Source organism: Parambassis ranga, chromosome 3, assembly GCF_900634625.1.
Source record: "Parambassis ranga chromosome 3, fParRan2.1, whole genome shotgun sequence".
Classification (NCBI taxonomy): Eukaryota; Metazoa; Chordata; class Actinopteri; family Ambassidae; genus Parambassis; species Parambassis ranga.
Window position 1 is genome coordinate 116122 of NC_041024.1, and position 21258 is coordinate 137379.

General features: G+C 45.7%; 1 protein-coding gene across 3 annotated transcripts in view; it reads right to left on the reverse strand.

The window, feature by feature from the left end:
• Window positions 1–21258, reverse strand: part of vps13c (vacuolar protein sorting 13 homolog C) — a 45945-nt gene that overhangs the window by 20763 nt on the left and 3924 nt on the right. For all 3 annotated transcript variants that reach the window (XM_028402045.1, XM_028402047.1, XM_028402048.1), the window contains 51 exons: window positions 20482–20583; window positions 19459–19568; window positions 19320–19379; window positions 19182–19241; window positions 19003–19083; window positions 18776–18833; window positions 18486–18613; window positions 18297–18403; window positions 18046–18220; window positions 17866–17928; window positions 17644–17779; window positions 17465–17565; window positions 17221–17363; window positions 16945–17137; window positions 16722–16836; window positions 16288–16424; window positions 15648–15777; window positions 15451–15568; window positions 14606–14738; window positions 14440–14512; window positions 14183–14283; window positions 13909–14062; window positions 13752–13831; window positions 12393–12452; window positions 12122–12272; window positions 11924–12040; window positions 11742–11845; window positions 11486–11653; window positions 6459–6763; window positions 6051–6198; window positions 5860–5968; window positions 5603–5733; window positions 5337–5493; window positions 5122–5201; window positions 4985–5044; window positions 4735–4888; window positions 4545–4664; window positions 4365–4468; window positions 4034–4201; window positions 3552–3856; window positions 3304–3451; window positions 2761–2899; window positions 2527–2648; window positions 2251–2417; window positions 1812–2065; window positions 1285–1511; window positions 1085–1177; window positions 779–1012; window positions 546–677; window positions 333–422; window positions 28–183 (listed from right to left, as the gene is read on the reverse strand). In XM_028402045.1, coding sequence (XP_028257846.1) covers window positions 28–183; window positions 333–422; window positions 546–677; window positions 779–1012; window positions 1085–1177; window positions 1285–1511; window positions 1812–2065; window positions 2251–2417; window positions 2527–2648; window positions 2761–2899; window positions 3304–3451; window positions 3552–3856; window positions 4034–4201; window positions 4365–4468; window positions 4545–4664; window positions 4735–4888; window positions 4985–5044; window positions 5122–5201; window positions 5337–5493; window positions 5603–5733; window positions 5860–5968; window positions 6051–6198; window positions 6459–6763; window positions 11486–11653; window positions 11742–11845; window positions 11924–12040; window positions 12122–12272; window positions 12393–12452; window positions 13752–13831; window positions 13909–14062; window positions 14183–14283; window positions 14440–14512; window positions 14606–14738; window positions 15451–15568; window positions 15648–15777; window positions 16288–16424; window positions 16722–16836; window positions 16945–17137; window positions 17221–17363; window positions 17465–17565; window positions 17644–17779; window positions 17866–17928; window positions 18046–18220; window positions 18297–18403; window positions 18486–18613; window positions 18776–18833; window positions 19003–19083; window positions 19182–19241; window positions 19320–19379; window positions 19459–19568; window positions 20482–20583 — 6761 coding nt within the window. The remainder of the gene's footprint in view (window positions 1–27; window positions 184–332; window positions 423–545; window positions 678–778; window positions 1013–1084; window positions 1178–1284; window positions 1512–1811; window positions 2066–2250; window positions 2418–2526; window positions 2649–2760; window positions 2900–3303; window positions 3452–3551; window positions 3857–4033; window positions 4202–4364; window positions 4469–4544; window positions 4665–4734; window positions 4889–4984; window positions 5045–5121; window positions 5202–5336; window positions 5494–5602; window positions 5734–5859; window positions 5969–6050; window positions 6199–6458; window positions 6764–11485; window positions 11654–11741; window positions 11846–11923; window positions 12041–12121; window positions 12273–12392; window positions 12453–13751; window positions 13832–13908; window positions 14063–14182; window positions 14284–14439; window positions 14513–14605; window positions 14739–15450; window positions 15569–15647; window positions 15778–16287; window positions 16425–16721; window positions 16837–16944; window positions 17138–17220; window positions 17364–17464; window positions 17566–17643; window positions 17780–17865; window positions 17929–18045; window positions 18221–18296; window positions 18404–18485; window positions 18614–18775; window positions 18834–19002; window positions 19084–19181; window positions 19242–19319; window positions 19380–19458; window positions 19569–20481; window positions 20584–21258) is intronic.

Genomic DNA, 21258 nt, shown 5'->3' on the forward strand with positions numbered 1-21258 from the left:
GATACTGAACTATGTTGTGTGTGGTACCTTGGTGAGGTTGTGGAAGACGTTGAGGCTGCACTGGGAGATGGTGATGTTCATGGTGTCTTTGGAGCAGATGTTGATGGCAGTGCGAGGTTCAGGAAGAAGAACAAAGTCATCTCCGTGAACAGGACTCCTGTCCTGAACTGGGTTGTTTTTCATCTGGACAAACAAAAAGAGCAACAATCAGCTGATTGCTGACATTTAGACTCAACAGTAGGTCTTTTCTTCAGGAGCAGTGTCCAGTTTAGCAGAAGGAGGGAGTATTACAAAACACATCACAGCTAATAGCTAACTGCTAGTGGCTTTACCTCCAGTTCTAGGTTCCATCTGCGCCGGCCGCTGTCGACTCGTTCGATTAGAGGCTCCCACACTGCGTGGACCTCATTAAAGTAGTTCACCTGAAGACAAATAAATAGGACAGCGCTCATTTTGACGACAGTCTTCTAACATATTTTTTTATATCTTTACGGTTCTGATGATGTGAAAGTGAGTCCTGGTGCTGGTTCAGGTTCACTTCTCACCTCCAGAGTCATGTTGGCTCTCAGCTGCAGAAGAGATGACCAGTTTTTGGCTGATCCATTAAAGGAGGACTCGGCCAGTAATAGAGGGACCGTGCGATGACCCAAACCGGACTCCAGAGTCACCTGGACCACCTGTTTTTTTGTGAGGCAGGGTTTGGGTGGGGGGGCTGAACTCATCAACAGAACACAGACCTGACCGTGTCAATGTAAAGTTTCAAAATTGGATGTGGTACCTTGATCTCAGCGGCAAAGCTCTCGCCCTCATTGCATCCGTCTGGCTCTCTGTAGCTCTCAGTCACCTCGGTAGCCTGATCCACTCCCAGGAACCAGAAGTTACAGGCATAGATGTTCATGACCGACCACAGGTCATTAACATCAACCTTTGTTTCCAGACTCTGCTCACCACGCTGTTTGGCTGTCATTGCTGCTGTTATCGTTATGACTGTGTTGAGGATGAAGGGAGAGATCTAAAGAAAGACACCGAAGATAAGTTCAGTGACACACGCTGCCTCTTTTTGTGGATCTATAAATGAACGGACCTTAACAATGATTTCCTCAACTGTCACTGAGCCACTCAGGGGCCTGTTAGGATGCATTTGGCTTTCCAGTGCAACAGAGCATGGCCTCAGCACCTGTGGAACAAACCCATGATGTCTAATCTCTTCTTAATTCCACTTCCACCATGATACAATACAAGTTAGCAGACTGACAGACCACACATGTGGTCATGTGACCTTACAGTGGTGACGGACTTGTCCTCCTTGCTTCGGATAAAGGGGCAGGCGAGGACTTTCAGCTCCCTTAGGTTGGCTCTCATATTCTGTGTGCCGTCATCCTCCCCCTGCAAGGTGACGTCACACTGAAATGACACCATGAGGGCTGGAGCCTCGGCTTTCATTAGGCTTGCCACAAACACCACCTCTGGGTCCACAATCACCATACGAAGCAGAGTCCTCGTCATGGAGACTGCAAAGGGGAGACACGAGCAGATGGTTTGCTCTGGGTACTGTTTCACAATACTTTACTCACTTCATTTTAAGATACGACTTTATTGATCCCAGGAGATAAACTAAATCGTTACAGCAGCAGAACAAAAAACAAGTTAAAACAAGGTTAAATAAATATATGCAGTTTGTAATTACTGTATACAGAATGACCACAAGATATACAGATTAGAAACGCCCTATCGTGAATGCTTATCATTACTGAATATAATCCTTATTTAAACATCTTAAATATATATTTTAAAATGTATTTTAGTCTTACTGGTCTTGGTGTCAGCACGCGGTTCGGTGGTCTGTCTCAACGGCAGTCCGTCACCTGATGCAGATGATGTAGTCGCAGCTAAACTCTGTGGCAAAGCCTGCAAGAAAAAATCTGCAACGGCCATTAGAAACTCCACGCTTGCACACAGATAGAGTTTTTGGAGAACAGCCACCACGTCCCGCTGTGCAGCACTTTGACGATATGTCACATCGATCATGGCCTCAGACGTGTCCTCTTGTCTCCGTCCAACCATTCTGCAGAAAGTTAGCACAGCTTTTGGTGCACAGTAATGTAATAAAGCCATTGTTTTTTTGTTCTGTGCCTAAAACATAATTACAGAACCCAGGAGTGAGCAGGAGTACCATCAACCCGCAACCAGGTGATCAGGTCATTATCAACAGCTCAGATGGACAGAAATCAGAAGTCATGAGATCTTTACCGTGAGGTCACCCTCTCGACGCCAGTCCTCAGGTCATCCAGTGTGCAGGCAGTCAGGACCACGCTCATCTCCAAGTTGCTGTTGGTCAGGATCTTTCCCGAAGCTTTCAGCAGGTGGAGGGCAAACTCCCCCAGCCTATGGTGAGAGTGGTGCTGGGGATCTGATGGCTGCAGGGACCAGGCACAGCAGTCAGAACCAGAGTCCAACAAACAGAGAGCTTAACTCTTTAACTGTAATGTAGTCAGCCTCACAATACTGCTTTCTTATCTGACTGACCTGTTTTGGGTCATTGAGGTACAGAACCAGGCCAAGAGACTCAATGCTGAAGTTAAACTTCACAGTTTCCAGCCCTTCATCTTCATCTTCATCAAAACTTAAAGTTGACCTCTCAGCATCACCTGAATAGGTACAATGAGGATCAAGAGTCAAGAAAACCCGAGACTAACCTCCATACAGAAACCAGACCAACATCACTGCTTATCTCTGTGTGTGTGTAAAATGTGCTCTGACCTGTTGGCGGGCCTTTGGCCGCTTGGACCTGCAGACTGGCCTCCTGTCTGGGCACAGTGGACTCGGGGCTGCTGGCCTCTCTTAGATTCTCTGTTAAGATCCTGAGCAGGACCTTTAGGTCATCCTGGCTGAGCGTCAGCTGCATAGACACCAACAACACTTGGCTGACCATCTACAGATGTAACTAGAAACAAAACAGTCTTCTCCATCTGTCCCATGTATGTGTCCACAACAAGGACAGGCTAAACTAGCTTTGCTAGACTGCTACTTTAGCCTGAACCTGAAAACTCGAGGGGAGTTCTACACTCAGAAGGTGAAATTAGGTCTACAGGAGGACAGCCCTCAGAGGAAACACTTTGGTTGGTTTTATATCTTAACTGGTTGTAAAAACAAGAACAGAAGTGTCAGTAACATTTTTCAGCTGGGACAGAAAGTTCAATAAGATCTCCCTGAAAATGTATATTTTGTTTCACAGAGAACGGTCACTGTATTTCAAACAACTAAATTATCTATGCTCAGGCTTCTTCTGCCTCCTCCTCATACCTTCATTGGCTTCAGATCTCCATCAATCTCCACAGTGGCCATCTTTTTGTACCAGGAAGCTGCCAGGTTCCTTTTTATGTTCAAGTGCAGGTTGACAGGTTCTAGCAGCTCAGTGCTGGGTCCTTCGGAGACTGGGTCCATATAGATCCTGGTGGTCAACGGGAAACAAAGGTTTATTTTAATTTGGTTTGAATAAACTCAGTCTTCCGTGAGCTTCATCTGGATATTTGAGGTTCAGGCTGACTGACCTTGAGAGTTTCAGCTTCGTCAGCTGAATGTCCATGCTGTCAATGACAGCGGGAAGTGGACATCCAGGGATGGGCAGAAGAGAGAAGCTGTTTCCCACTGTGATTAGACCCAGGTCCATTACCAGTGCATCATGGGAGGTAGAGGACTGGGGGATGATAATAAGTGGAGCTTTCAGCTTGATGTCCATGGTTAGACGAAAACTCTTTTGGGCAAAGTCTCGAACACTGGACGCTGCCTTCTCTGCCGCCTGGGCCGTGGCAGCGCTCAAAGCATCTTTGCCACTCTGGAAGTTATTGGTGAAGTTCTGCAAAAAGGTAAAATAAGATTTATTTATTTACGAGTTTATTTATACGAGACAAAATTTAAAATTCTGATAATTTGTTTATTGAAAAAAATGAACTGAATCTAATACATCAACATGAGAACGTAATGACTTAAACACATAAACAGCAACTTCTGAGACCTTCTTGCTGTGACTCACCAGCAGAGACATGATGAACTTGTGCAAGTAAACCACCTGGATACAGCCTACACGCAGCTTCACCCTACCATCCGTCTTTGAGGTGTCAGTGTAGCCAGCGCCCTCTGTGGCATTGGGAGTCAGACTCATGGTGAAGTTGAATACCTCATTCCCTACAATGGAGATGGCCTGAAGGACAGAGATGCTGTTAATTTACACAAGAAAGGGGCAATCCAGCCCAAAGTCTTGCTAGACTTTCAACCAGGAAACCTTGGTTTGTTGCTACAATTGGTAGCTGAAGGGGTCCATGACAGCTGATGCTACCAAATTCGCATAAATACAACTGACTAACCTTCTGGTGGATGGTTTTGGGATCAACATTGAGAACAATGAAATCTCGTAGACTGGCTGATATGTGTGTCTGCGGTCCCTGCATCAGCAAAGAACCATGAATACCTGGGGAACAAATCAGACTGGTTAGACCGGGTTTTTGGCAGGACATTTACAGAATATTAAAGCTTTCATTGGATACCTTGGATCTTGATGTCAGCCATGTTGCAGGTCTGATCACACATCAGGACATTGAAGGCTCCCAGTGTCATCATCACCTTCAGGTCTATGACCTCACTGTCTGCATGTGACACCAGGGTGGCTGACAGAGAACAATAGTTTCATTTTTAGTTAAGTTTTTTCTGTATTTGTTTTTATCTCAGGGTACTTACTGGACATGGCAGACACCGTCTTGTCCTCCGTCTTCAGTTGCACATCCATGTCTGTAGATGGCATACTGCTGGACGACAGCACCGTGGACAGGAAGTTGATGGCTGACAGCAGAGCCTCGGTGTGGAGCATGAGGTCGAGGGAGGTGAAGGTCACCTGCAGGCAGAAAGAATCACCAAATAGGTGCTTCACATGACAAACCGTTTGTGTGTATGTGTGTGTGTGTGTGGAAATGGGTGCGCATAAACTCACATTGATCATCTGCTCAGTGTTCTTGTATACAGTTGAGAAGTTTGGTCCAGAGCGGTCAGCCTTATCAACACAGACAGGAAGTTCAGCACTTTGATAATTCTAGATCGCACACAGGTTACAACATTACGCCTGCTCACCTTGAAATACTGCACTTTGAGCAGTTCAGATCCAGACTCCACTGAGGAGTTGATGAGACACAGCGGCTCGCCATTTGGGTCTGAAAAAAAACAATATAATAACTTAATTGAGATGTTTGTTTGACAGGACACACATGAAAACCACCAGCATCACAGAAACCCTGACAGGTGAGCACAGAAACCAGTGTAGTACAGTCATTAGTGAACCTTCTGACCTTTGAACTCGTGGCATTTCATGCTGATCTTGCTGATGTATGTTGTGGCGCATACGTCATACTTCCTGACTTTAGTGTTGATGCCCAGGTGAGCAACGTGAAAGGCCAGGAAGGGCAACTCCCTCTGCTCCATGGGCTTCTTCAGGATTAGAAGCACCTGACAAGGAAACAGGAAACAGAATCAGCTGACAGCAGAGTAGTGCCATGTTGAAGGATTGGAATCCACAGGTACAGAGTCCTGCATGGGGTTTCTGGTGCTTCTGTACCTCTTTGACTTCAAAATCCAGCAGAACATTGATGACGTTTTCAGTCAGGCCTCCACTGGGGACAGCTACACCATCAGACGTGGTTTGTGTTGATACCATCTCTACTAGCTGCTCAGAGATTTCAGCCTTCTCTGTGGAAGCAGTGAAATAATTTTGACTTGTTTAGTGGTAACAGCTTATTAACAATGGGAAAAACACAATGTTGGGTCTTTAGTCTGGGCATCACATGTTCTATCATGCACTGAGAGCATATTTACCTTGAACAACTCGTGTCTCAATATCCATACTGTGCCCTTTACTTCCTTCTTTGATGTTCTCAACCAGTATCTTCATCAACACTCCGAGGTCTTCCTCACCAAGGCTCATCTGACAGATTGACAGCACAGGTTTAAATCTAAACGTGAAAAAATGGAGCCTCAGATCAAACCCCAGTACAGATGGCACCTACTTTAAGGGACTGGAGAACACCCTGGACCTGAACCCCTGGGATCTCGGAAAACCAGGAAGCAGCCAGGTTTCGAGTGACGAGCAGCTCTAAGTTGATCGGTTGAAGGATCTCAATGTCTGGCTGAGAGGAGTCTTGTTTCAGTGTTGTCCTGAAAAAATAGATATGTTAAGATGCTAATAACAGAAAAAGAAACAGGGCCCAGTTTTCCATTTTGTGTTTGGATACCTCAACATTAATTATTTTTCATGATGAACTGTTGCTACTGGACACCTGAGCTAATGACTAACAGTGGTGGTCACATCATCCAAGGGTTCTGGAACACATTGCAATGATTTCTAACAAACACTTTAATGACCATCCACAAAGTCTGCTTTGTCTCTAGACAGAGTTTCAACTGTGTCTCTATACCTGGAGAGTTTCAGCTGTGTCAGATGGACGCGCATCTTCTCCACTACAGCTGGTAATGGGAAGCCTTCAGCGGGCAGCAGGGAGAAGTTGTTTCCCACAGTGATCAGGCCCAGATCCACAACCACAGCATTGTGGGAGGTGGAGGACTGGGGAATGATGATGAGAGGAGCCTTCAGCTTGATGTCCATGGACAGCCGGAAACTCTTCTGGGCAAAATCTCGAACACTGGATGCCGCCTTCTCTGCTGCCTGAGCCGTGGCAGCGCTCAGAGCCTCTTTGGCACTCTGGAAGTTGTTGATGAACAACTGAAGGGCAGAATGAAGGAGGAACATCACATGAAGAATCAACATAGTGACACCATGAGGGCAAAGAAGGGAGGGAAGACGATATGAGACATTCACTGTGCAGCTTCATTTCTGTATCATAATATGAACCTCACACTGTCAGTCATGAAACTTTTTCTACATTTAAACATCAGCTGCCTCTGATTCAGAATTTAAACAGTTTCTGAACCCTTTAGAATTTTCTCTCTGCAAATGATAAAAAACTTCAGCCGATTTTCACACATTTCCTGAAAGTAAAAATAGAGGACCCAATCGAACAGTGGAAACAGACATATTTCGGTTTCTCATTTATTTGTTCAGGAAAGTACATGGACCATAAGTTTATTTGAAGGCTAAATGGGAATCCATTTATTCAGAGGTGTTTTCAATCCATAGAAGATGTCAGTGAGTGCCCTGTTTTCAGTGATCTATCAAAGTCAACATGTTTGGAGAAGTGTACCAAGCATCTTCAACTGGAAGGAGGCTCTGGGGCAGACTTAGGTCTTTACAGCTAAGAGGTATAATCCCAAAGAGAAATTAAAGCTGCAAGCAGCGATGACAGGCCCTCGCAGTCCGCGGGACAACTCCGTCCAGCCTGTAGGTGGCACAGTGACTGTAGCCTATGAGCATATCAATGTGTGCAGAGTCAGATGTTCAGCATGACTTTAAAGTTTCATCCACATAGGATGAAGTATGTGGGATACAGCCACAAAAACACCATTTTTCTGTGCGTTGGCGAAGGGTCAACTTCGTGGCGGTGCTACAGCCAGGCCGTTTGATGAAGTGCTGCGTTTTTGATAACTTTTGGTCCCTAATGCCTTAAGAGTGACCAGACCAATTTTCAGGTGGAATGGACAAATCCTCTAGGAGGAGTTTGTGAAAGTGTGGGGAGTGAAAAATGCAAAATGGCGTAGGTTTTTCAAAATGGTGGCGTTCCTGTGCGTTTTAGAGGATGCCTCCAAGTGACTGTTTTTCTCGTCTAGAGGTGATACATATGTGTACCGATTTTCGTCTGTATAGGTCAAACGGGGACTCAGATCTTAATCTAGGGTGCGCTGCTGAGCCATGTGGCCACGCCCACATATAATGATGAGGGGATATTAAAAGGTGCACAGGGGCTGATGTCATGATAGAGTAAGAGGCAGGTAGGATTAATAAATCAAGAAACACAGCAGCTTTCTCTATAATGGCGAAGGGTCACCTTCGTGGTGTTGTCCCACCCACACGGTGTAACATCGATCTGCGTTTTTGAACTTTTGCTCAGCCATGTCTTCAGAACCATGTGACAAAATCTTAGGTCTGTCAGAGTATTTCCCTAGGAGGAGTACGTTCAAATACGAGGTGTGGAACATGGAAAATCAGCCTGAACACAATTCATACTGCCAGTAGGTGGCGCTATGAGTGTATCAGCTCATTAGCATCTGTTCATCAATCTGTTCAGAATGACAGGCTCAGCATGCCTGATTTTTTTCATCCACATTGGATGAAGTATGTGAGAGATACAGCCACAAACACATGTATTTCCTGTGCGTTGGCGAAGGGTCAAATTCATGGTCACAGCCATACAGTATGACGACGTGCTGCGTTTTTGATAACTTTTGGTCCCTGACCCCTTAAGGGCGAGTGCACCAATTTTTAGCCGTATCAAGCAATTGCTCACCCCGCACTTTTGCGAGAGGTTCGCAAAAGTGCGGGGTGAGCAAATTGGAACATGGCGGGGTTTTTCAAAATGCCCGACTTCCTGTACATCATGGAATTTTCGGCCAAGAGGCTTTTTTTTCTTGTCACAAGGCGATACATCAGTGTACAAAGTTTCAGGTCTGTAGCATTTGCGGTGAATATTTTTACACTTTAGGGGGCGCTACAGAGCCATGCAGACACGCCCGCCAATGGCGACAATGTCAAGTCGCGATTTTCGCCAGGGGACAATTTTGTGCCAAATTTGGTGAGTTTTTGAGCACGTCCAGGGGGTCAAAATGGCGATACCGGAGCCGGAACAAGAATAGTGAATAATAATAATAAGAAACGCTTGCATTTCAATAGGGCTCTCGCACGTTTGTGCTCGGGCCGTAATCATAACTCTCAGCTGGGCTGGGAACACTGTGGTCACCCAGATGAGCTGGAGGAGGTGGCTAGGGAAAGGGAGGCCTGGGTTTTCCTGCTTAGGCAGTCTGACCCAAAGAATGGATAGATGGATCTGTTCAGCTGGATTCTCTTTTTCTACATTCAGAACTTGTGTGAAAATGGGCTGATGTTTTAATTATACAGAAATATAGACCATTTTAAAGGCAGCACTGCATCAATGAGTCCAAATGAATATTAAGAAATTAGAGTGGTTGCAATGTTACGGGACATTTTTAATTTTAAAACAATACGGGTTCAAATGATGGAGTTCACACAGTGAGAAGCCGTGTGGTCGACAGGGGCGTGGCAGTGGGGAGATGGTGGTTAATGATGGCAGCTGAGTGAGTTGCATAGCACATATGGGGGGAGCGAGCTCGCCCTGTCAAATCATATAACATCCAGAATGTAAATTCAAACTCATGTGATGTATTTGAGTCACAGCTTGGGTCATATTAAGCTGGAACGTTACGTCGGCTCTTCTGCACCACTCCCTGAAAGCAGTTTCTAATGGTACAGAAATCTAGAGAGAGTTAGTGTTCACTGCAGACAATGATTATTTAGTACTGAGAATTTCACAGCTACTCATCAACAGAACCAGGATGTATTTTTTTTCTTCATTTCTAAACAGTGAAACATCGATAAAGCTGCTGAGACCTTGCTGACTTCTGATCCTGCTGCACAGGCAGGCCTCACTGTTTGTGAGTCAAACATCATCACACTGAGTCAGCCTCATCAGATCAACTCAAATTTATACCTAACAACCAGAGGTGGAGGCAGAGACGCACTGCAGTGTTTCCCCCCACAGCAGAAGTTAAAATGTGAGGTGAACCCTACTGTGGAACAGACACAGGGAAACACTGCAGAGGGATCTTAAACCAGGGGATGTTTAAGGTGGACAGAAGGTGCAGTGAAGCCAAAGCAGAAGGTTGGATGCAGTTTGAAACCGCATTGTGGACGCTGTACCTCATCAGCAGATGCATATTGAAAGCTAAAAGAGGCCTGGAAGAACAAAACACATTAACAGGAACAAAAACATGAGAGGGACAAACACACAACGTAACAGTCACAAGCACATCACATCACGTCATCATGTTTAAAATGAAGCAAATCACTAATTAGGCCATTCCTCTTTTGAAGAGGAAAAAATGAACTGCTGGAGTTTTAACTTTGCACTTATAAAAATAAATTAAATTCTACAGGTGATGAGCAGCAGTCACATGACCAACACTCAGAGAGTCTGTCTGACCTGCAGCTGATCTCTGTCTGAATACCTGAGTGATTCTGCACACACACACTGACTGCTCTCTGACTTCAGACACACACACACTCTTCCTGCTCTCTGACTGCAGACACACACACACACACTGACTGCTCTCTGACTTCAGACACACACACACACTGACTGCTCTCTGACTTCAGACACACACACACACTGCCTGCTCTCTGACTGCAGACACACACTCTGCCTGCTCTGACTGCAGACAGGATGGAGCTGACCAATCAGAGCACACTGACTGATCATGTGACAGGAGGAGCTCAGAGGTTTAAACTACAGATTTAACAAGCTTCTGTTTGAATGTGTGCGCTGCCACGGTTAACAGAGATGAAGGTAGAGAGTCACATCAGACTGCTGCGGTGAAGGGTTCTGCTTTCAGTGACTGCATGTTTATAGAGAACACAGAACACACAGAGCTGACGGAACACTTTTAACTAAAAGATTAAACACAAATGGACCAGGCTGATAGGTGCTCTTATATAAATAGGTGTATTTCTGTATGTGAGCATGTGTGTTAATATGAACCTTCAGAGACATGGGGGTGTAACACAAAGCAAGCTGTACACAGCCTGGCATTCTTTGAGTGAGCCAGCTTGACAAACCAGAGATAACTGGTATCATGATGTGGATAGAAATCGGTTTTGTAGATCCAAATCCTCGAGTCCAGTTGTCTCAACTTAGACTCTTGAAAATGACTATGACCTTGACCACAGACATATAATGAAGAAACGACAATACAGCTCTAGCAAATGATGAAAGGAAAAAGCTTGTAATGTGGATCATATGCTAATTCATTCATGTACCATGCCTCTTAACATTTAAACCACTGCTGCAATTAAAATATTAAAATGTGTTTTCAGGCAGATATCAATTTAAATGTTTTTGATGATCTACGATCTATTTCATTAACATTATATTCCACATGAGACTGACGTAAAATAAAAAATGATTTTTTTCTCTCAGTCTCACACAAGAAATCTAATGCAGGCAAGAATACTGAAAAATCACTGTGATCTCCAAACTAAACCTGGTACAGTCCAGGCCCCTTTAGGTCCACTGCATCAGCTGTGAGTGGTGATGACATATTGTCCTGAAAGTAGCGGGGCCTTTTTTGGCTGATTTAAGCCAAGGTAAAGTTGCAGCGGAACTCCATCCTAACGTAGCTGCTACCTCTGACTTTAGAGTCAACAGAACTCGCAGTCTCTTAATCTTGCTGTGTGGCACCCCCATGAGGAACCCGTCATGTGACTGTATGTGTGCACCTAGGTGTATATTTGACTGTGTTTGTATGTGAAGCTCCTGACCAGCAAAGATATGAGGAACTTGTGCAGGTAGACGATTTGGATGCAGCCTAGGCGCATCGTGACCTTCCCGTCCACCTTTGACATGTCACGGTAGCCTTCACCCTCTGTTGACCCTGGAAACAGAGACAGTTTGAAGCTGAACACCTCCTCGCCCACGATGGACACTGCCTGCAGGATGAAGAAGAGGGGGGATTCGTTCTATGAACACCATTCACAGAGAAGGACGGACAGTGAAACCATCAGATCTGTGGCAGACCTTTCTGTGAACGGTTTTGGGGTCGACATCTGTGACCACAATGTCTCGTAGTCTGGTGAACACCTCAGTCTCCTTCGCCTGCACCAATACAGACGCATCAATTCCTGCAGAGAGTCCAGTGTGATTTATCCTGCATGTATTCAAAATGTGTGTCTCGGTTTAGCTCAAATATGTATTCGTACCTTGGACGAGGATGTCAGCGATGCTGCAGTGGTCATCACACACCTCCACGTGGAAGCAACCCAGCATGGCAAACAGCTTAAAGCTGAAGATGTTGACATCTTTGGCTCCTTTAGACACTGCAAAGAACCAGAGACGCGTCCTGTGAACATCTCCTACTATGGTAAAGGCATATCTGTGATCAGCCGATCAGGACTCACCGGTCCAGCCCTGTCCTGTCTTCTCCACCTGTTTTCTAGCATCTCTCTCTTGGGCTGAGAGGAGCTGCGGAGGCATGGCGCTGTTCAAATAGCTGATGGTTGACAGCAAAGCTTTGGTGTGAAGGAGGAAGTCCAGAGAGGAAAACTCGACCTGAAAGATCCACAGCAGATAAACAAGGAAGGACACATAGAACATTTTGTCAGCTGTGGTATCTCTTTACACATGAACCACTCTCCCATCTGTTAGTATAGAAACCACTTCTCCACCCACCTTCAGTGTCTGCTCCGTGTTATCGAACACAGTCTGGAAGCTGGGACCGGCGGGGTCGGCCTGCAGGACCACAGGTGGACACAAAGCTCATGCTAGGGTTTGTTGTTGTCTCATCAATGCAGTTAAACATAAGTACTTGAAGTGCTGAGAGCAAAAAGAATGTTCTCTGTTCTCGTGGAGTATGAAACAGCCTTAACAGACAGCAGAGCTGCTATCTGAACACATTTCCTTTGATTCATGCCGATATTCTTCTGACACTTTTCTCCACCCACTCCATTGCCTGCACTCACTTCTTCACCTCTTTTCTACACTCCCTGTCGTGATGGACTTCTGATGCCGAGTAGTGACTCAAGTACTTCTGCACCCGTTTTACAGATTACAATGTCATCTGCAAACATCATTGTCCACAGACAGTTGTGACTGATCCTCATCTGTCCATCACCATAGCAACCAAGAAGGGACTCAAAGCCCCTTCATGTAGCCCCACCTTCACCTTGAACTCCTCTGTCTGATCTACAGCACATCTCACTCTCATACATATTCTGAACTACTCTGAATCAGTCCTCTCTGACTATGTGACTTGCAGACCACCGACCTAGAGCGCTGTATGTCAGACAGAGGGATCAGCAACACTGGGGCTCCACAGGGGACCATCCTCTTTACCTTCCTCTTCTCTCTCTACAGACCTCTCTCTTCGACTTCCAACAACTGCACAGAGACCTGCTACCTTTAGAAACTTTCTGATGACTCCACAGTGGTTGGATTTATTATTGGTGGTGATGAGAGTAAGTGTGACAAAGACAAAGGAACAGGCGGTGGACCTGAGGAGGAAGAAGGCTCCAGTGACCACAAACTGGACTGGTACAAGAACGTGGACACTGATTTCAGAAAGTGCCAGAGCTGTCTCTATTCTCTGAGGCAATTGAGGACCTTCAACATGTGTAGGACGATGTTGAGGATGTTTTATGAGTCTGTGGCAGCCAGTACAATCAAGAACGCTGTTGTCCACTGGACAGCAGCTTATCAACAAAATCATCAAGAAGGGCAGCCATTTGTGGGAGAGGGACTGGACTCTCTGACAGTGGTGCCTGAGAGGAGGACGTAAAATAAGGCATATACTGGACTCGCACCCTCTCCACAATGTACTCAGCTACAGTAACAGACTCCTCCTCCCACACAGCACCACAGAGACACACAGAAAATCATTCATTGTGACTTCACAAAATATATTTTTTTTCAAGAACTCACTGTGATGTCTTAAAGTTCGAGGATGGCAGTGTGATATCCCACCCACTTTAGTTCCAGTTTCCTGTAAGTGCAAAGACCTACCAGGTGACAAGTGGGTGTGTTTGGACTCACCTTAATGAACTCCACCCTCAGCAGGTTGGACCCCTGCAGCTCAGATGATCTAATCAGATGGAGTGGATGATTGGTGCCGTCTGAAACACAGAATCAAAACATTTCTAACACAAAGATGCACCCGAACAGGTACACTCATACAAACATAACATTTTACCTGGCATGTCGCAGTAGTTGAGTGTGACTCGTCGCAGGTATGAGGTGAGGCTCAAGTCAAAGCTCCGCTTCTTCCCTTCAGCTCCAAGCTGGCAGACACTAAAAGACAGAACTGTTTTCTCCTGGTCCACCTGTCGGGTCAGCTCCAACAGCACCTACACACAGCAGTTGTACAGCTGCCTCAGAGATGGACAGTGAAACCCCCCGCCCCCCTCTATCATCTAACAAGATGTGTTACATGACAACCTGATCTACAGACAGAGAAACAAACAAACCTCTCTGACTTCAAACTTGAAGTGAACGTCAGTAAGTTCCTCCTGAATTGAGCGCTGGTGGTCTTCATCTGTGGACTTCTCACTGGTTTCTTCATCTGAGTCTGAGCAGGATGTCACAACAACAACCAATCCAAACAGGACACAGATGTGTTAAAAGGACTTGTGTGATTTGTTGTTTTGTATCAGAAATAAGAGATCTGATACAAGTTTAAAGGAAATTGTTTAACAGAGCCAATCAGAACACGCAAGGTGCTGACCTGTTTCCATGGTGCTGAGGAGGGTGGAGGGAAGGCGGACTGCACGTGGCCTGGACTCACCCAGTGGCAGAACCTGCAGTGAGAAAAAAAATGTCAGACCTGCTGTCAGAGCTGAAAGGCGGCTGAGTTTTTACATCAGTGTGAGACTCAAATGTTCCAACGGCACCTTCACCGTGGGTGTGGAGGGAGAGGAGTCCAGGTTGGGCACCGGGATGCTGTTGAAAAGCTGCAGGACGTTCTGGATCTTCTGGTCAGAGATCTTCACATGCAGCAGTGGCAGCTCGCCTGAAACCTTGAACCTAGAACATTAAGAGAACATGTGGCATGTTGGTAACATGTTACCATCTTAAAATGGGTTATTTTTGGTCTGCCAAATCATCCAAATTCAACAATTCTGAGCAGACCACTGTCAGCTCGCTGTCCGCGTCACACGGTGCCGTAAGACTTGGGACATTGGTTACAGCAACGAAGAGGACACCAGTTCAGCACTTCAACACAATTAAAAAATACTCTGCTGTATTTCAGTTGTAAGGCACGTCATTACATCTCGTTCACATGCACTGCAAACCTTTGTAAACATGACAGACAAATCAAATTAAACATGAGCCGCTTGAGATCAGCACTAAATGACTCCAACGTATAACAGTGTGTGACCTTTTTACTGTCTGCTGCTGCTCTCAAACCAGACCTGACTTATATGATCAGCTCTCACCTTCACAGCAGTATCAACAGCTCAATTATCCCAATCACAGTTTCTGAATGTTTTACATTTATGCTGCAAATTAAGCTCACTTGTGTGTCCATCTGTTCATCTGAATGCTTAAATGTTGGTCTTTTGATTGCTGTGTGAATTGAAGGCATACACATCTTTGTTTAATATTATGTCATCAGGGACTGTTTTGGCCCCTTGGACACTTTGGCTTTATCAAATCCCTGAAAAAAGTCTGGACACCCCTGGTTTAGGTAATGCAAAGTTGAATAGGCAGGTGAGTTGGCAGGTATGAGCTGTACCTGGGCATGCGGGCATCCTTCTCCACCATACACTTGGCTAGGTGGAGAGTGAAATCCATCGGCTGGAGGATGTGTTGGACAGATGAACTCTGCAGCCGAGAAGACTTCCAGGCTTCACCTAGAGTTTACAACAGATTTAATGAAAAAAGGAAACGATACTGTGTGGACTGTCAAGTTATTGTCTAGCATTTGTGTACCTGACTTGCTGTAGAGTAGCTGAACTCGTCTCAGCTCCACGTCGTATCTCTCATAGGCTCGATCCATTATCTCTTCCAGAGACGAGAAGGACGAGGGTGAACTGAGGCTGCTCTGCTCAACACTGTTCAACTACAGACACACAAATGAGGACAACAAATTCAAACGTTGGATTAAGGAGGCAATCGAAATCAGGAAGCAGGCCAACGGGACAGTGAACCTGGACGAGGGGACATTTACACTGCCCCACACCTGGGACACTGTACTGAGGAGACTGGACGCTGTCCCACACCTGGGACACAGTGCTGAAGAAGCCGGACTACAGGTGGCGCTGTTCCCCTACTACCTGGAGTAGTGGAAGAATGGCGCCACAACCTGCATAAAATCAGCTGGCAGACACGTCACCGGTAACATCACGTGACTTCTGAAGAAGACTGCAGGAAGCAGTCGAAACATGTCAAGGTACAAACACAAAACACTGGTCTGATCGAAGGAATACTCTGATGGTTTAAAAGGTGAAGACCAAATGAATCTTGTTGAAAAACACTAGGAAAAGTCACATTGCCATTGTCTGTGTTTAATTAAAAATCTGTCCAGAATCAGAATGTTTGTAAAATTTAAAGATAAAGAAGATGAGCTGACCTGTAAGCTGCCAAAGTCCACAATGATGAGGTCTGACATGTTGCTGTAGAAGCCAGACTTTGGTACCAGGAGATAGGAAGGCTTCAGGTCGATCCTCAGGTCCAGGACCTTTCTGGTCTCAATGATGTGAGACAAACCTGCAAAGACCAGAAACCACCAGACATCCCTATTTTGACCTCCTCAGTCTCTGTCTCCATTTTGGAGATGGTTGTTCAGCTATGAGACTGAAAAAGCTCCTGTGAACCTCTCCAGCTCCTCCCTCAACCTCCTTAGTGAGCTGTTTTAGAACGCTTTGTCAATCAAACCCTCCACAATCAGAGGTCCTCCATTAATTAGAAACTGTTTTAGTAATTGTTAAAAGTGTGTAACGGAAAGAATACAACAATGACCTGCTACGTGCTGTATACACATATGACTGTTGTAACTGAACTGACCTGTGGCCGTTTTCTCTTTGATCTCCTCCAGTTTGGAGAGAGTGGCCGAGGTAAGGACCTCCAGATCAACACCCTTCCCAGTCTTAAAGAATTCAACCATACTGTTGACCGTCAGCTGAAGGATCAAGGAGACCGAGAAGAAACATCAGACACACCTTCAGCTATAAGGCTCAACGTGTGGTGATGGAAATGTAGAATCAGTTGAGGATGAAAACAGCATTACAGCATCATAGATGATCTCGACAGGCTGTGAGTGGACTCTAAGCAGCTGGTCGGCAGCACTCTCCTCAGGGTTCAACTCAAACACAACGCTGAGCAGAGACGAAGACAAATCCCCCACTGAAGCGATGAGCGATGGCACCGCCCCCTGCTGCTGCAAACCAGTAACATACCAGTGTTCCAGTGCCACCTCGACCCTGCAAAGCGGTGGTTTGTAAGTTTCTTTGTCATTGAAAAGTCAACTGACAATCAAAAATCAATCCAAAAAAACATCACTGACCTTATGGCCTGAGCTCCAGGCCTCTGAGATATTTTAGTGCTGAGGTCGATCATCTGGACCTTGAGAATCTCTGGAATGTTTGGCTGCTCTCTGATTGTCACTGAAGTTCTGAGCAGCTGGAAGGTGATGACCATGGCTACATACTGAAACACCAGTGCTGCATTAATAGCCAGGCTGAATAAAACTAAACCCAGGAATCTGAACCTCAATCTCATGATGACTACAAACATGCTGGTGGACCTACCTGTCTGGGTAAAGCCAGGTTGTGGGAGCTGCCACTGTAGCCGATGGCTGTGTAAAGTTTTTCCTTCTCTTCAGCTGTCATCAGCTGTTCTAGACCTGAACCTGAACCAAAGCAGAAAGGCCATCAGTTCTCAGGAAACACTGATGGGACTTTGTCAGAGGAGTCTGAACATCACTTACTCTCTGCCTCCTTGCTCTCCTCATGCTCCTGCTCCTCCTTCTTAGCTTTGCTCCCAAACCAGCTGCTGAAGAAACCTCCTCCCTGCTTTGACCCACCAACCTTCTTCCCCACCACCTTCTGTCCCGATCGGATCACCTGTGAGCAAGCACCAGTGAAAGGTCTACAGAGTGTCAAACTGGACACTACACTTAGGTCATTGAAAGTAGTTTTATCATGTCTACCTCCATCTGGGCTTGCTGTCGGGCCAAAGTGATGTTGAACACGTCTAGAACTTTCTCCAGATCCTGGAGGGATAGCAGTAAACACACATTAGTCAGCAGGTCACAGGAGTAAGCCGTCAGAGTTTAGTTAGTAGAGTGTGTTTGTTGTAGGAGGAGGTGAAGACCCATTTCAGCACTCACCTGTATTTGTTGTTCAGTGTCTGGGCCTGGCTTGCCCTGGGTCAAGAGTTTGGTCTTGTAGGCAGTCTTGTATGCCTTCAGGTTCTCCCGATGCCGTCTGATGTTGGACCAGGACCACATGTGAGTGAGGCGCCGTATGTGTACCTCCATGATGCTGTTAAAGCCATACCTCCACCTGACAGAAACGAAACCCACCAATCAAACATTACATGTTCGGACTCACTCCAAACAACCTGTTTTAACACACTCACCAGAGATTGGCATTCTTATGGACAGGGACATCAGGCCTAAACTTCCTGTAGGGGGCATTTTTCACCATGCAGTCGACAGACTCCAGCAGCTCCACCATGGTAAGGTACTACAGAAGACAGACACAGAGGACATCAAACTGAGACATCACTTGTGTCATTGTCCATCCTTTGATCTGTTGAACAGGTTACCTGAGGCTTAGTCATCTCAATGGCAATGTTCTGGACCTCCAGATGAAGGTTTGTCTTCGGAGTTTTCAACTCCACCTCAGCGCTTGGATTTAGGCAGATTTTAGCAGAAGCAAAGATTGGCTTGAAAACTTCAAGAAGAAACAGATAAGCACTAAAGTCATGTGGAGGTTACTGAGGCAGAAACATGTGAAAGCACACGCTTATACAGGGTCCTTTTACTAAAATGTTTTGACAATCAAACATCATGAAGAATGATCACAACATTGCTACAGTGTGAGCAATGAACTCACTGTATTGATAGTGAGGCAGCTCCTGGTCTTTAGTGCTGATCCCACGTTTCAGCTGGTCCTGCAGAAGGGAAAATAGAATAGAATAGAATATACTTTTTTAATCCTTTAAGAAGGTCCCTCAGGGAAAGAGGAGGAGGGTGACGAGAACTGAGAGGTTTTCTTATAGAATCTGATCAAAAAAATCTTTACAGATTGAAGAGTCAGAGAATTAGAAGTGATCTACTCACTACGATATCCTGCCATGACCCTTTGTAGAAGATGGGACTGTTAACATTCCAGTAGGCACAGAGACACTCCAGACTGCCGAGCTGACGAAAACCAGCACACAGACGTAAATAACAACAACATTCAAAGGTAACCAGGTGACTCACTGAGGTGTACACAGTTCGAGCAGAACATCTGTCACCTTGTAGATAATCTTTGCGGCTTCGTTCAAGATACAGGGTTTCCAGTTTTCATCAGTGGTCTGAAAATAAAGACAGTGGGAGAGCAAATTTAACAGGACCTGTGCAGATATGTGTTGAGGTGTGTGCATGTGTGTTACCTGCAGGCTGAGTTCTGACAGGGTCACTCCCATAGACAAGGGGTGCTGAGGGTCAGACAGCTGAAACACAGACAAGACATTAGCAGAGAGCACAGATGACATGATGTTCAACAGCACCAGGACTTGGGTGAGGACTCACATCGTCTTCATAGCGCAGGTGAATACTGCTGACCTTCACCTGCAGGTTTTTGATCACCTGAGTTGCCAGTTTCTCCGCAAAGGTGTCCTTCTTCACCTCTTGAGGTTTCTCTGAAACAACCAGAGACCAGAGACCAGATCATACACACCCGAGACCAGGATCAGACACACCTGGAACTGAACAGAGACCTTAGACTAGAATCAGATACACCTGACATGAACAGAGACAGAGACCAGGATCAGACACACCTACACCTGAACAGAGACCTGACGCCAGTCCGTCAACCTATAAGCTGACCTGGTGAGCGCAGATAAAAAAGGTTTGGTCCAGTTTATGGCTTAGGTTAATCTAAAGTGTATTATCATGACTGACACATGCATGAGCATGCCAGTTAGTACGCTAACGTCAGGTGCATTACACATTTTAAAGCTCATAGAACTTACCTGCTTTGTTGTTGTGTCTTTTCAGCTTCTTCAAGCCTTTTTTATGCTTTTTAATTTTTTTACGTCCTTTTGGGACTTTGGCAGCATTAAAGACAAAGATGTAGGAAGTTAGTGAGAGAAAAGCGAACCTGCACATAGATAGACAGCAAGGGGGCAGCATTCACAGAGTGAGGGTTTCATATGGTCACATTCAGTGGAGGGGAAAGGAGAGCAGCAGAGTGGTGCTGTGTGATGTGTCTCATGTGTCACTGTGTGTTACCATTGAGTGGCTCTTTGTAAACGACGCTCTCCAGACTAAAGAGCAGATCTCCAGTCTGAGGTGCTAACACAGCAAACGCAGCATGAACAGGACAGACAGCATGTTAGCACAGCCACCTGCAGTCATCCTTTACATTCATGCACATGTAAAGTTTTTTTTTACTAATACTATAGTGGGTCAGCTGTTGAATCTGTAAACTGGTTAGTGTGAACCTGAACTCTGGAGGAGCAGAAATCAGCAGAAATGTATAAACCAGCAGCAGAGAAAAGACAGTAGGAGTACTGGGTCAGAGCTTAGAGGACAGAGGTCCCGCTGTCTCACCTCTGCGTGCAGCCATCTGCAGCGCCTCCTCGATGCGCTGCAGCTCCCTCTGTTTCCCCTCCTGCTGGTAATGCTCCTCCTTCGCTGCATCGTACTTTATGGCTGAAAAACAGACAAAACATCCATAGTTTGAGTCATAGATGTTTTTTAACCAGCTGAGTGTACTGCACCAACAATCTGTCCTACAGGTGAAACCCTAACCCTAACCATGTGCTGTCCCTGTTTTCACTCTTCCAGGTGTCTCTCCATGGTTAAACTAAACTCAGATCAGAAACTGTAGCTCAAACGTCTTCTTAAAGTGACATCACGTCCTGTTGTACAAAAAAACAAAAAATAAAACCAAAGGGCAAAATAAGACACAGAGGCAAACAGCTGTTTGATGATTATGAAGGCCTAAATTCACTTCAATTTAATTCTATTCATACAGCTCATTTTACAGTCAGAACTGTCTCTAGGAGCTTCACAGAGAGAGGGGGAGGAGAAGACGGAGACAGGACAGAGAGGATGAAGGAGAGAGAGAGGAGAAGAAGAGGGAGACAGGACAGAGAGGATGAAGGAGAGAGAGAGAGGAGAAGAGGGAGACAGGACAGAGGATGAAGGAGAGAGAGAGAGGAGAAGAAGAGGGAGACAGGACAGAGAGGATGAAGGAGAGAGAGAGGAGAAGAAGAGGGAGACAGGACAGAGAGGATGAAGGAGAGAGAGAGAGGAGAAGAAGAGGGAGACAGGACAAAGAGGATGAAGGAGAGAGAGAGAGGAGAAGAGGGAGACAGGACAGAG